General features: G+C 36.3%; 1 protein-coding gene across 29 annotated transcripts in view; it reads right to left on the minus strand.

Moving 5' to 3' along the window:
• RBFOX1 (RNA binding fox-1 homolog 1) overlaps positions 1-14,582 on the minus strand; it is a 1,074,031-nt gene that overhangs the window by 332,489 nt on the left and 726,960 nt on the right. Inside the window, exon 1 of one of the 29 annotated variants that reach the window (XM_051631835.1) lies at positions 3,160-3,494. The exons of the other annotated variants lie outside the window; for them this stretch is intronic. Coding sequence (XP_051487795.1) covers positions 3,160-3,177 — 18 coding nt within the window. The 5' untranslated portion in view covers positions 3,178-3,494. Of the gene's footprint in view, positions 1-3,159; positions 3,495-14,582 lie in introns of those variants that run through there. 29 annotated transcript variants of the gene reach the window in all.

Genomic DNA, 14,582 nt, shown 5'->3' on the forward strand with positions numbered 1-14,582 from the left:
CAGTTGTCTATTTCCAAGTTACACAGAGGTCAGCAACTTTGCAGCACTCTAACTGAAAAAAATAAATCACTTACTGTTTACATTCTGGGAAAATGGAAACATCTTTTCTGAGTTGCGTTACACTATAAAATGTGAATTATAATCTGCAGGGATCAAGAACACCTAGCATCATCATTGCAACAATCTTGTACAGGGAAGAAAGGTGTATTATACTGCAGCAGGATCAGGAAATTAAAGGGTCTACATTTACCCTCTAGAGAGAGTACAGTTGCTTTTGACTTCAGGATTTCAGCTGTAGTCCCTAAATCAGTAAAAGCTGAAGGTCCTGTAAGTTTATTGGTCAATATGAATTTGGATATTGATGAACTCTGATTCCTACAGCACAGGTGTCTGTACCTGAAAGTACTAGACTAAAAAAAGTTCTCCTTTTTCTAGAGGAGGAGACTAAAAGCATTGCTTAAATTACTTGGCCTGTCAACAAATATGGATTTCCTTTGATAAGGTTAATAGTACTAAAATCTTTCTTCCTGAAATCTTGAAATTAGTATTTAAAAACAACTAATCAAGACTGTTCCATTCCACAGTCTGCATTACTGGCTACACACTGCATTCATGCAGAACATTTTGATTTAGTTAGCTGAACACATTCAGTTTGCTTGCCATAAAAGAAACTTGACATCAGCAACAGCAGAAATTAAAAAAACCCCACCTTTTACAGGATACTAAATAGGAAGACATTAAAAATGGCAAAGAAACTGCAATTTGTCTTGTTGCAAAATCCTCTAAATTATACATGGAATGAAACAAAAGGTAAACACTGCCACATGAAGGAGTGAATAGTATGAAAAAAAATCTCTGTCAATGAAGAGAAATATATTTATTGTACACCTTTTAAAAAAGGGAAGACTACGTTTTCACACAAGTTGGCTACTTTAAATTTTAATAATACTGCTGAGGAGCTTTTATATAATTGTATAAAATATTGATGTGGTGCCAGGAGAAAACATTTAAAATGCTGCTGTGAGTTTACTCATTGCAATGGCTTATGTTAAAAGCCTCGTTTACATACTGCATCTTTTACAGGCACATACATACACATGTGCACTTAATGTGCACAGAGTTTAAAAACCATACAGTAAGTTTTCTATGAATAGAACTCATCTCTTTTCCACAGAACAAAAAAGTAATACTGTTCTGATATAAAAAAACCATGAAGCTCATTCTCTGCTTCTCCCTACTAATCTTATTTGGAGATTTTTTAAAAATAACTTAGAATAGGAAAGTTAAATTAAAAATGGTAAGAATGCTTAACACCTAGGTGTAGTAGTGTCAAAAAAGAGACAAGCATTCTCTTCATATAGTCAACTCTGCTAATAAAAAAACCAAACCAAAACAAAATGAAACATCATAACATGTAAGTAAAAAGGACAAAATAGAAATGGCAGGAATAGATATGTAAATGTCAAATATTAATTACTGGAAGCTTTGGGAACCAGCAAGTGGTGCCATCAGAAACTGCTTATAACTGCATTTTTTGCTTGAAGCATATAAAAGAAAAATAGGAAAGTTGATAAATAATACAGAATGCAACACATTGGAGATAACAGAAGTCTTACAGTTACCTGTAATAAAATGTATTTAGCTAAGTTTTCCAGTTAACAAAGGTTCACAGTCTTGGGCTGCTAGGGGGGAAGAGTCCTTAGCTTTTAAACAGTTTTAGCTAGTGCCACAAAGAAACAATTGTGCATGTCAGAAAAAAGGGTTTATCCTCAAATTTTTACAGTCTCTCTCTTTTGGATGATGTTAACTGCAACAGCAGAATACAAGAGTGTTCAATGAAAAATATACTACTGTGATTAAGTAATCTGAATTATTAAGCTAAACATAGGAGGAAATTAATCCTTGCATTAGCAAAAATATAGCTTCAAAAAAGAATAGTGGTAAGGGTTAAAAATATGCAGAAATCTGGGTCACTTTACATGCACAGATACTTGCTTGTGAAAGTAGAAGTGATTTGTACTAAAGAACGGAGGAAAAAAAAAAGACAATCATAAGGCTCAGTGATTGGTGAGACACTGAAATGATAGCACAGGTCAAAGAACTGAAATAAGAAACTTAAAAGTCAGCATACAGTGCCTTTTGCACAGATGGCAAAAGTTACTACAATACATTGGATGGTCAAGAGAAACTAAAAGGAATTGCAAAGGGAGATTTACAGCATGAGCTACAAGCAATTTACATGACCGGTAGTGATTTACTGATAATATCTCTAAGACTTAAATGTTGCTCCTATGCAGCCTGTTTTGCAGAGGTGGCCCAGATTAGCAGCAAGGCTATTTTTACATAGATTTAAATTAAATAAATAAACAGATCGTCAGATGAGATTAGTTTAAAATATTTTCCCAGAAGATGTACAGGCTTTGAAGAGGAACACAGAAATGCTTTTTAAGTATGCATATTCATTCAGTGATTTATTTGTGGGCTTTCTGGTTCTTTGTGTTGTTTTTTTTTTTTTAAGAAAAAACGTTCCTATCTAAACCCAGATTAATTAACAGGTTAATAGTTTCACTAATTAACAAAATACATGTCATAGCACAACATTATTTTTAAGGTGAGCAGATTTTGCTGCAAGGAATCTGAACAATGCTGAAAATAAAAATCACAGGAATAAGTACATTCTGTTTCTCTATCTGCAGTTGTCAATTGCCAGAAACTTCAAAAGCCAAGGAGGACTGTGACAACTAATATAAACACAACTAGATAAAGTAACAAACCAGAAGTTTTAATCACATTGTTTCTTTTCTTACAAAAAAAGCAAATTCTGAGCATCCACAAGTGATAGAGCATTTGTTTCACGGCTGAACCATACAGTGAATCTTGCAAGTACAATTTTAGCATTTTCTAAGGCAATTAAAAGAAAGCAGTGCACTATTCCATATCCTACAAACCCTGAAAATAAATTGCAGCTTAATGTTAATGAAACAGTTTGTATAAACTCCCATTGGAAATGCAAGCACATGTACTGTACACTAGCTGTGCTAAGCTCTCCTGCAGTATACATATAGCTTTACATATTAAAAAACATGCTGCAAATATAGGTTAAAATCTACAATCTTAATTTATTAATAAAAGATTGACATGGAGAGAGACACTACCTACCCACAAATACATCATCATCTTGAAAGAAATCAAGGGGTCTGTCAGCAAACAGAAGTCTCCTTACTTCACCAAGTGTGTCTGGAAGGAAAACTGAAAAGGGTGGGTAGAAAATCTTGCCTTTTTCTGTCAAGTCCTCACAGTTCTCTTCTTTTCTTATACAAGGTTTTTTTTTTGGTTAGTTTATGAGAATAGCATTCGTTCAGTGGCTCTTTCTGCGTGTGAAGTGACTTGCTTCAGGCTGTCTTTTTTTCTTCCCTTTTTCTCCCTAACTCAGTCTGTCCTTTCTTTACTGTCAAGCTTGCTTAGGTAACAATTCTTGGTGTATCTATTTAATGAGCAGGTCCGTGCACTAAAGGCAGCCAACTACATTGGAGAGAAAGAAAAAAAAAAAAAACACAACCTAAAAAAAAAAATAGTAGTAATAAATAAATAAATAAATGAGAATATACCACTTCCTGATTGTTATTATGGGATCTACAGACTCCCCCTCTGTAGGAATTTATAGGAGAATTTCTAAGATGTCTTGAGGGGAGGAAAAAACAAAAAAATCACCAGAGGCTAGCAGGTGACTCCAGTGGCACTCAAGCCATTACCTCTCCTTGCTAAAGGACCCAGTTCACAAATCCTGCATTTGAAAAATTTTTAAACTCAAAGCAAAGCTCCTACAGAAAAGAAAGGAACATGTACTGCACCCTGCTTCTCCTTTATCTCTTTAAATGTACTTCAGATAAAAGCCGCATCCAGTCAGGTCAAGGCCTTTCCCAATCTTATTACTCTAACACAGGAGTGTTCAACATACTTTTCTACAGCCATCTACTGACTTCATGGTGTTATTGCTGCTGCTGTTAGTACTGCTGGGAGATAACAGCCAATGTGAGGAACAGAGAAATGCAAACAGTAAATCAGATGATAGTAAAAGTGTCTGTGCTGATTTATTTTTTTTTTTAGTTTTTTTCATTGCCACAATATGTATTTTAAAATCAAAATGAGAAATAATTGTGACGTGTATGTAACAAAGGCTACTACAGAGAACTGAATTTGTTGGTGGTTTTTGGGTTAAGTTGAAGGCACTTTATGCACAGGAACGTGTATGCAAGGGATTCAGGGTTTTCAGATTGCAGCTTAGACTTTTAGTGTTTGCTGCAAGGAAGTATGTTTAACTTGTTTAACCTGTCTCATTGTAATGCACAATACATTTAGTAAATTGATTGACAGCATCCTCAGGTGAGAAACAATTTTACAGTATAATGGAGATAAGCCTTGGTCACTTCTTAGGCTGTGTTACTGGTCTTGAAAAATCATCCCTAACCCTGTGAACTGGCAGCCCATCATGCTGTTACTGTAATACGCTTTGGCTATTTATGTAGCAAAGTACAAACACTGTCTACTAAGTGCATCAACTACTATAGTGTATACATAATGATAAATCCGTGAATAAATTAAAAGAGGAGGTATAAAAATGGGCATGAGAATGAGTTGAAAGAGAACTTTTGTCTTATTTTATGTTTGCTTACTTACTCATTATCTTTGGTCACAGACTGTGCACTTCTTCAGACAAAAAAATTGTCTTTTTAACTAAAGACTGCAGTCAATTTACACATTCAGCCTAACCATACAAGGTAAAATGTCACCTAAATAATTAAAATGCATTAACTAAATTGCATAATCATTCACTGCACCAGGGCAGGTGGCAAATGGATAGGCACCTGCTGAAACAGCCTATAACAAGGAGACATAACAGGAAAGCAGGACTAGGGGGAGCCCACTAAAATCCTTACTGCTAAACAAATGGTAATCAGGAGAGTCTTAAAGACTCCTGCCACTGGTGTGAATTCAAAAGAAAAATAACTGCCAACTGCCATACCACTAACATTTCAAAGCTGATTTAACATAGGAAACTGAAACAATTAATTCATGTGATACTTAATTATAAGATTTATATAAAGAATATTAGATAGATAAACAGATACATACGTACACACAGGGCTATTTAAGTTAGATCCACTAAATATGTCCAGATAAAAGGTTTTTGCCTATTTTAGTGGAAGCAGATGAGAAAGGTTTAATGTACCTATTACTAAAGTGATAACTTTTACAGTAATATTCAAGGACAATATATATTGAAACAAGTTTAGTGCAATTTCATGAAGTAAAGCCACTTCACAAAAGTAGTCTTCGAATGGAAGAGAACAGCCTTTTGTTTACTGTTTCGATTGTTTAAATCATCTGCCAATTTAACCAGCAACATTTAGCAATCTAGCAGGCCTAACCTGGTCACCTTTAAGCTGTACACTTTCACCTCATTTCGTCTACTGTATAGTGCACTGTGTTCTTCTGTATTCAATTACACTATAATAAACTTGAAAGATCACGTTAGAATGAATCAGATTATATTGGTTAAGCTGAAAATACATTTTCTGATAATGTATCTGCACATCTGCCAGCCAGCAGTTCTTTCTGATCTGTGCATCTGAACTGAACACACAAAGCTTTAGAATTTTCAAAAACTGGTTAAAGATTTTATTAATATGATAAAAGACTGTGCACAGCTCTTGCCTATAAATCACTTTTATATCAAAATTTGCCTGTTTTTAAGCACAGGCAGCATATAAAACTTCAGTGGATTGTGTCCCAAGGCTCTCAACTAATCTTTCTGTATTCTAAATTCTCTTCATTATTAAATGGGCTACTCAATCAATTCTTCATATCTTATTCCTTCAAACAAGTGGAACAATTTCTAATGCTGCTACACAAAACCATTCATTTGAAGTGTTTTATTTTTAATACAGCTATTATTAAATGCTTTGTTCGTTAGATCATCTTTAGTTTCTGCACAGGTAGAAAAATGTTGATAAAAAGAAGACTGAAAACAGGTATGTTACTCTGGTTTTTTGCACCTAAAATTTAAACATATGAGGCTCTTCTATAAGGGCATTGACAGGTATTTTAGCTTCAGAGCATGGCATTTCTGTACCAGCTTGTATCACAGCCTTAACTCTTATAATCAATCAGAACAATAAATATTTTGCTTATGTAATCACAGAGAATTGGTAAGATATTAAGTATACAGTAAAAATAGTTTATAATAGTAAAGAAGAAATAATAAATTGTGTAATCATAATTAATCAAGATTAGTTGCATCTATGATCAGCACATTCTTACTGGCACCTAAGCAACTCAGATTTTAAAAAATCAAGGTCTAGATTCTAGGAGTTCCATTACCTTATTAAAAGGCCATAATTCATGGACAGATCTTGGCATATTTATTAATGACACAGAAGATTGGAAATAGCATCAATATTGCTTACTGCATTGGAAGATAAGAAAATGCAGACTAAGTTTCTTGTCTTGCAGGATATTGAAGATTCCTAGGAATATTAAAGTAATCTCAGTGCTAAATGGTACAATCCCTATTTTGCTAGGTGTTCTATAAACATGTAGAAGGGTATTAAAATAATATTTTTGACTCACAGATTGCAAAGACAAAACTTGTGTTGACTTCAATGGATCTGTTTTCAACTAAAGTCTTAGAACTTTAGAATTCAAACAGGCAGCGAGGTGGGTTAATTTTTTTGTTATAAATGCTTCATAAAGGAGGGAGGGAATGTGATGGTAATGATTATGCTGACATTATTCGTGATGAACTTCAGGTTTTTTCCTTAGGCTTCTTCACCAAGAAAAGATACCAACCAGGCACATGATACATGAGGTGCAACAACACTAAAATCTCACATAATTTACACGGAGTACCAACATAATTGGAAACATTTGGAGAGCTAGAAATATTTGTGTTTTTGCTTAATTTCCACACTCTACAGCCTCATCGATCATGGCTATTTATGAAATGAAAAATGACCAATATTTAGGAGGTATGCTAACAAAAGAAGCCTTTAATCTGCTCTTAATTCACTGCAGTTTTAAGGGGGTTTTGCTGGTTTATTTGGCTTTTGCTTTTTGGATTTTAGCATAACTGTAGAAGAGCAATAGAAGTGTAAACTTATGTATAGTTCCATTGGTTTCTAAACTATTCTGTGTTTTCAGCCCACATACTTTTTCCATTTTCAATTAATTTCTATTACTTTAACTTTTCTGTTGCTTCTGATGCAAGAAATTATTTTCTATGTTCATTTGCTGTAACAGCAAGTTCAGAATACTGTCCTAGGAAACGCGGAGTAGCAACCAGCCAACAATCTGATTGATCATTAGACATCACCACAATTTAAAATATTGAGTCAGGATTTCTGTCTGATGAATTGCACTCTGTGTATCGTCCAAGGAGTGACAAGCAGGATGGTGACAGATAGGAGCTGCCTCTGATCCTAGACCCCGTGACATATCTGTGGGATTTACACAGTTCATAGTTCCCCTTAAAACCACAAATACGGAACTTGCTTTCCTTTTCTTAGCATAGCAAAATGATGGGAAAAAAATTGAGGGGTCTGACCTCTTTTTTTGGTATGCACACTTAATTAGTGCCGTTTCTGTAACAAAGTGCTGCCTATTTATTCCAACATCCAAACACTCCATCCTGACAAGACTCTTAGGGTAACTATCAGACTATAATTAAATCAAATTATTAGAGATCATTATTTGACTGGTAATAGCTCAATCCTTGCCATTAGCTCAATGACAGGCGCTGTACTGTTGCTGCTTCTCCACTATTTTCATTGAGAACAGACTCAGACAGTAGTTCTGACATGGAAAACCTTGACAGCCACAGGAGAACCTCACATTCTCTCTTCCTGTTTTTTAGCTGTCATAACTGGGTTCCAGCTTCAGTCATGATCATAGGGATCATCACTATGGGATGGTGAGGGATTTGACTTTATTTAGAATAACATCTGTGAAAGGATAATGAAGACTTGCAAAATACATTCCCTAAGAATTGACACGAGGACAGGAGGATCAGAATTTACTGGCTATTAGAAAACATGGTTTTAACTACATTTCCTGAAATGGAACATCTCCCTTACGAGGAAAGGCTGAGGGAGCTGGATCTCATTAGCTTGGAGAAAAGGAGACTGAGGGGTGACCTCATCCATGGTTACAAATACATAAAGGGTGAGTGTCAGGACGATGGAGCCGAGCTTTTTTCAGTGGTGACCAGTAATAGGACTAGGGGCAATGGATGCAAACTGGAGCATAGGAGGTTCTGTGTGAATAACAGGAAGAACTTCTTTACTGTGAGAGTGACAGAGCACTGGAACAGGCTGCCCAGAGAGGTTGTGGAGTCTCCTTCACTGGAGACATTCAAAACCCGCCTGGACACGTTCCTGTGTGATGTGCTCTAGGTGACCCTGCTCTGGCTGGGGGGTTGGACTAGATGATCTTTCGAGGTCCCTTCCAACAACCCCTAGGATTCTGTGATTCTTTGAAATGTTAGTGCATTTCTACAGCTTTCTTCCAGATAACGCCCATAGGCTTTTTTTAAATCTTCATCTTGATTTTAGAGATTATGCTTATGCAGATGAAAAAAAAGAAACATCTGTTTCAGCATGTAAGGATTCACACTTGAACAAAGCAAGCTGGATATCAAATATTGAGTACTGGTAACAAGTGGCTCTTCATTTGTCTATTCCTTGAGAACTAATATTGGTAGAAAAAGGTTGAATGAATGAATGAATGTAGTAACTCAGGATACTCTTGTTCAGAAAAAGAAGTTAATAACATCGGAAAAATTATCTCCTGGCAAATGTTTGCTTAGCTCTAGTCAAGATCCTTTTTCCATTACCTGTAAAATCTTTGATTCAAGAGAACACAGAGAAGTCTTACAATCATAATGCATTCTTTAAAATCTGGGACAGTGTATTTCCCTTTACACAGTAGGACACAATTATATTCTCCTTAAGACAGGCTAATATGAAACCAAGTATTGCTAACTATTATCTGTTTATTGAAATACAGGAAGATTCTCTTTTCAAGATACTACACTGAAATTTGCTTTGGATAATGATCTTTCACCCAGCAGTAGAGCCAATACTGTTCTTCAGCTATAACATAAGCCAACACCTTTCTGCTTGCGAAAGGATAGATCAGTTTGCATTAGGGAATGTAGGGACCTGATGGGGTTAGAGGGAGGAATGAAATCTAGCTAAATAAATAAATAAAACTTCCCTCACTTGCACAGTAAATTAATAAAGAATTATGTCCATGACTTCATTATTTTTAAATAATTGCAACCTTCCTAAGGTAAGATTTTACTTCAAAAAGGAGAGTAGGGGTTAACATCTGATAATCATCACTAATAAAAAGATTACTATTACCAATGACTTAAGAACTACTTCCCTGTAATTTTCAGTTTATGAGTTTATAAATTGCTTTGTTATTTAGTGCAGGCTTCTTAAATCCTGAAGTCTTTATGCACTAGATGATAACAAAGGGATCAGTTTTATCACTTATATTAATGCAGTCAATCATGAAACAGCCGATCTTTCAGCAAAGCCATCATATAGAACTTATCACAGCAAATCTATCATTAGTTATTTTTGACTGTATATCTGACAAAACAAATTCATGCTTTCCTTGTCAACACTTGTTTTTTAACCAGGCACTAACAGCCTCGTATCTGAGGGTCAGTTGTATCATTGCTGTGATTTGGTGAGGGACATGCATATCTAGAGGGCACCTTCTCCTTCAAGGCTGCCAGCAGCACCACTGCTGATGTCAAGCAGCACTGTTACAGCACCCATGTGGCTAAGGCAAAAATCTGCTCCTCTGCACCTGAAATCTTGTCTTCTTAGGAAGAGTGCAAGAATTAGCCCTGCTTCCCACAATCTCTGTTGTTTTCCTCACTGTATTAGAAGGGGCTCTGCAACCAAGTCCTGATGAAGGTGGGTATTGCCCATCTCCAGGCTTGTGAAAACTGAAGCTAATTTTTGCATACAACATCATGATTGAAGTGTGCAGAAGCCTAAGGGCATAAGTGGTCAGGTGCTCTTAACACAAGTAGGTGTTGTATTTAATAAGCAGGGAACTCAGCTGTGCAATCCCCGGCAGATACTTTACATACTGAATTCTCCAGTCAGCTACAGAGCCAAAGTGGATGGCCTGGCAGTGGTGTAGATCTGAGAAATAACTGGCTTCAGGATCTTCTTTTGGTGTTTTGTTTGAAATTCCTACTCGTCATTATCAAGGAAATCAGAGACTGCGCTAAGAGCTCTAATGGCACCATCACATGGAGAAAAGGAGGCTATGATGCTGCTCTTTAATAAATCAATGCTTCTTTGGCTGCCTTCCAGACCACAAAAACACTTTGGGCATCTTTGCCTGCCTTTCATTTTGTGTCTTGTAGGACCCTCTCCATCATCTTTATGTCTGCATATATTCTCCATAGGCCTTCCTTCTTTTTTGGCTTCTATCTTGAGACTCACTGAACATTCCCCTTTAATAGGTCTCAAACCATGTTTTTCCAGAAACTCTTGACACTTACTGGAAGCATTTGTGATAAATGACAAATCAGCAGTGAGAGTATAGTTAAGGCCGTGTTTTCTTAATATGTGCAGTGAGCTAATATGTACATGTATGCCCAAATGGTCCTGATTTTCAGGAGTGATATAAAATTATTTTGAGATCACTTCAAACATACTGATAAACTTCTGCCAATCAGTCCCAGCTATCTGAGGGAATCCAGGGAATGTCAAGAGCAAAAATGAGATTAAGAATGCCTCTTAGCAGTCTGGTAGAGGGAATGTCTTCCTGTCATCTCAGAGTATAACATTTCTGTGAAAGGATCTGCATGCAGTTATCCATGGTCTGTTCTTACATTGAATGCTTAAAAGTATAAAGACTCATCTCTTGGTTTAGAATTTCTTTAAACAGGACACAGTTGTTTTTGAAGAACAGGTATTTCCAAATGAAAGTTAAGGGCAACATGCAACTACCTGTAAAGAAGTACCAGTATTTTCAGTAGTACTGCATAACTAAGTAGCTGTAAATCCATAGTGAAGGTCAATGCACACAACATACTCCAAGGAACACACTGAGACAATGGACTTAGGCACTGCTTCCCCCACAGTGCTAGCAGTTGATAACTAGGTCACTATACCCCTTCCAACATCACCATACAAGTGTATTATTTTCCTGGTCTAAAAACATTTGGTAGTGTGCAGCTCATTGCAAAAGGTCAAATTTTTGAATACTTTTGCCTGTGTGCATCAAGCATTACAAAACATGTCAGTCTTCTGATTCTACACCCTGATTCTATACCCACTTACACAGCCACCAACAGGCCAATAAACTAGCTAATAAATATAACCTGTGTATACTTCAGTCCACCCCATTGCCTTCTGGTACTATCAGAAATTCCTTTGACAAAGTGAAGCTGGATTCCCTGACCTTGCACTCCCACAATTACAAAGTCCACTGATCATACAGTTCTCTTCCTTTGACTGAAATAAAAGTACTGTATTGTCTCTTTACATTAGCTGCCCATTATTTCGCATAGTAAATTGCCTGTACATAAAGATGCCATGATTACCTCAGACACTCTCCATTTAGAGGGATCCAGCCTGTACACTAAATATTTAATTTGTATTCTGAGAAGCTGTGAATCTATGTATTTTCTGTTTTCCTAAGGGGTTCATGGTTCACATCAGTTGGATACTTCTCTTCCCAGCTACAAAATACGAAGTTAACTAGTTCCAGCAGCAAATGCAGATGCACCAACACTGAAACAAAACAAAACCAATTACACCCTATTCTGAAGATAGTGCAATTCTGGAAATATAATCTCACTCTCAAATCAAAACTTAGATTCTTCTGGTAGCAAGGACTGGAAATACTTTTGACTACATGCAAAACCAGTTTTTATCCTCAGCAGGGAAATTCTCCAGTAGCATCACAAGGAGTGATTGTTTACAATACCATCACAGACAAATCACTAACATGGTGGCAACAATTTGATGCAGCTTGCAATTATTACACAGTTCTGAAGCACTCCCCATGACAAAAGGTTGTTGATACTTTGAGCTGGACTAAAAGAGAGCATCAGCAAGTGTCAGAGCAAACATTTGCTGCTTTTGTCTTCAAAGAAAACTATACACATAAGAAAAGAGAGCAGCTTCTCTGTGACCTTAGGTAATAATATCACTCACTTTTCTCTGGAACTACATTAGTCTCAGTAGGGCTCCACAAACAGTAAATTGCAAAATGCTGATCAAAGGCATCATAGTCTCTTACAGCTTTTCACTGTGTAAGACCTTGCTAAACCACAGTATCTTCACAAAGGGATCATTGCAAATACACAATATTTAAACATTTCAGAAGACATTTTATATATATATATTTTTACATATGAAATTAAATGTGCCAACACAGAAAAACTGCTAAGAATATTCAGAGATTTGTACCTTGCTTCTATTTAGTTAATGTATTCAAAGTACATATTACATACAGAGCCAAGTGGTAAATAGCAAGGCTTGTGTTCCATTATGACCTGCACTTCAAACAAAGAAATTCTAAGAGTAGAGTCATACAGTTCTGGTCACTATCATTTGATCAGGAAAAATTGTGGGAATAAAACCAGAGATTAATGCAATCTACCTTAAAAGTAAAAAAGGTACACCAGAAATCAAGGATGTATCTGAACCCTAACCTCTTTGGAGCAAAGGCACTACTTCACTGTGTGCTAGTTTTTTATGGTGCTACAGAAATGATTTTTAACAATGATGAAAACAGTTGTAGAAAGCAGTAGTTTAGGGAACAAGGAAGATAGAAGAAATGAGATGACAGCAGATGGAGTAAACTGTAGCATGTGTAAGGAAAACCAGTCAAAGGAAACAAATCAAGGTAATAAAAATACTAATTATGTGCTCTTTGGAGGGCAGCTACTATCAGGTAGGAAAGTGACGTTCAGAAGGCCACTTTTAAATTTTCAGTATTGTACTCAAGGAACCGTAGGAATCCCAAAGGAAGAGACAACTACTGCGTGGCAGAGAAATGCTGTAAATTGCCCAAATGAACATGTGAGCAGAGAGTGTATCTGTATTTTTACCCAATACTTGTGCACTAACAGTCTACCTCACATTTGATTACATCTTCAGAAAACACCTGTAGCCATCCTTCTACATGAAGGCTTAAATTTCCAGTATTAGTACAGCATGAAAAGATCAACATTGGAATATGATGTTCATACTATAATCAGTATTCCTTCATTCTCTCTCCTTTGAACAATGCTGGTTCAAGAAGCCAATGCAGCCCAGTGGAGATACATCTCTATAACACTACATCATTTGGATTGTCAATGTAAATTACTTTTTCAGTTATTATACTACTCTCAGTGCCTGTCTTGTTCCCTTTAAAAATCTAGTTGCTCTGTCAGTTATTTGATAGATGAGTAAATAAGAATAGAAATCCACCATGCAGAAGGACCAAAGAGTATGTTAAAAAATCAGCCCATCTACCTGCAACTGAAAAGCTTTTTCAGGTTTTTCACTTTAGCTTAAGTGAAAAAACATAAATCGACCAACACCACCACTCAGCCAAAACCACATAAGCCCCCACCCAGGCCAGAAAGGTCTTGTGGAAACACCCTGGGGAAAAAAGCAAACCCAACTAACCAAAAAGCCACAAAAAATGAAACCAATCAACCCCCAAATTGCACTGTAAACTAGTGTTTATTGCTTAAATTCGGGGTGACATTAAAGAGGACTATGATCTTTACTAGTCAAATTGACTAAGCAAGAGTACAGGTTGAAATAATAAGATAGTATAAGCACTGTTAAAGCTGTGCACTTAAAGGTCTGGTTTCAAGATGATAAAAGAGAAGTTATAAAAGCTATTTGAAAAAAGAGTTCCCTCAAAAATTACAAAATAAACAACAAAATCTTTCTTATTTTCTGGGACAGCATCACTGATCACTGTGAGTGAGCTGCAAAACAGGCTATATGCAGTCATTGCAGAAAGTATGTACCAAAGGCTGCTGTTCTGAGTAAAACATCTGTTCCCAAATACAGCCTGGATCCAGTACTGGCCATTTCTAAGGTTTTTGTAGCAGGAGAAAGAGAGCACTCTGATACTGAATTATTTTGGGTATTGGTTCAATACTTTATACTATCTTCATCTATTTCCTTCTGTCCCTTCAGAAATTCACCACTTTATGAACTTTGATTACATTTAGTGAATTGCCTCAGTAACCAAGCCCCTATCCTTGACTGTATACAAACATAACTTCAACGTTGAGCGGTTGCTGAGTTCCGTATTATGTGCTGCAACTGTAGACAGAATCTGTCTGTCACACTGAATGGACAGGTAGTTACTGAAGACATTGCTTCAACCTCACCAAATATTATCTCTTCATTATCAGCAATTACAAAGCACCATACTGAGAAAATTCTTGACTGTGCAAAAAATCAAAGTTGAACTCAAAAGAAAGTGGCACTTGAACAACAGAAAATCTCTGCCTACTGTTCTCAGAGAGATGCCAA

Source organism: Apus apus, chromosome 14, assembly GCF_020740795.1.
Source record: "Apus apus isolate bApuApu2 chromosome 14, bApuApu2.pri.cur, whole genome shotgun sequence".
NCBI classification, from domain to species: Eukaryota; Metazoa; Chordata; class Aves; order Apodiformes; family Apodidae; genus Apus; species Apus apus.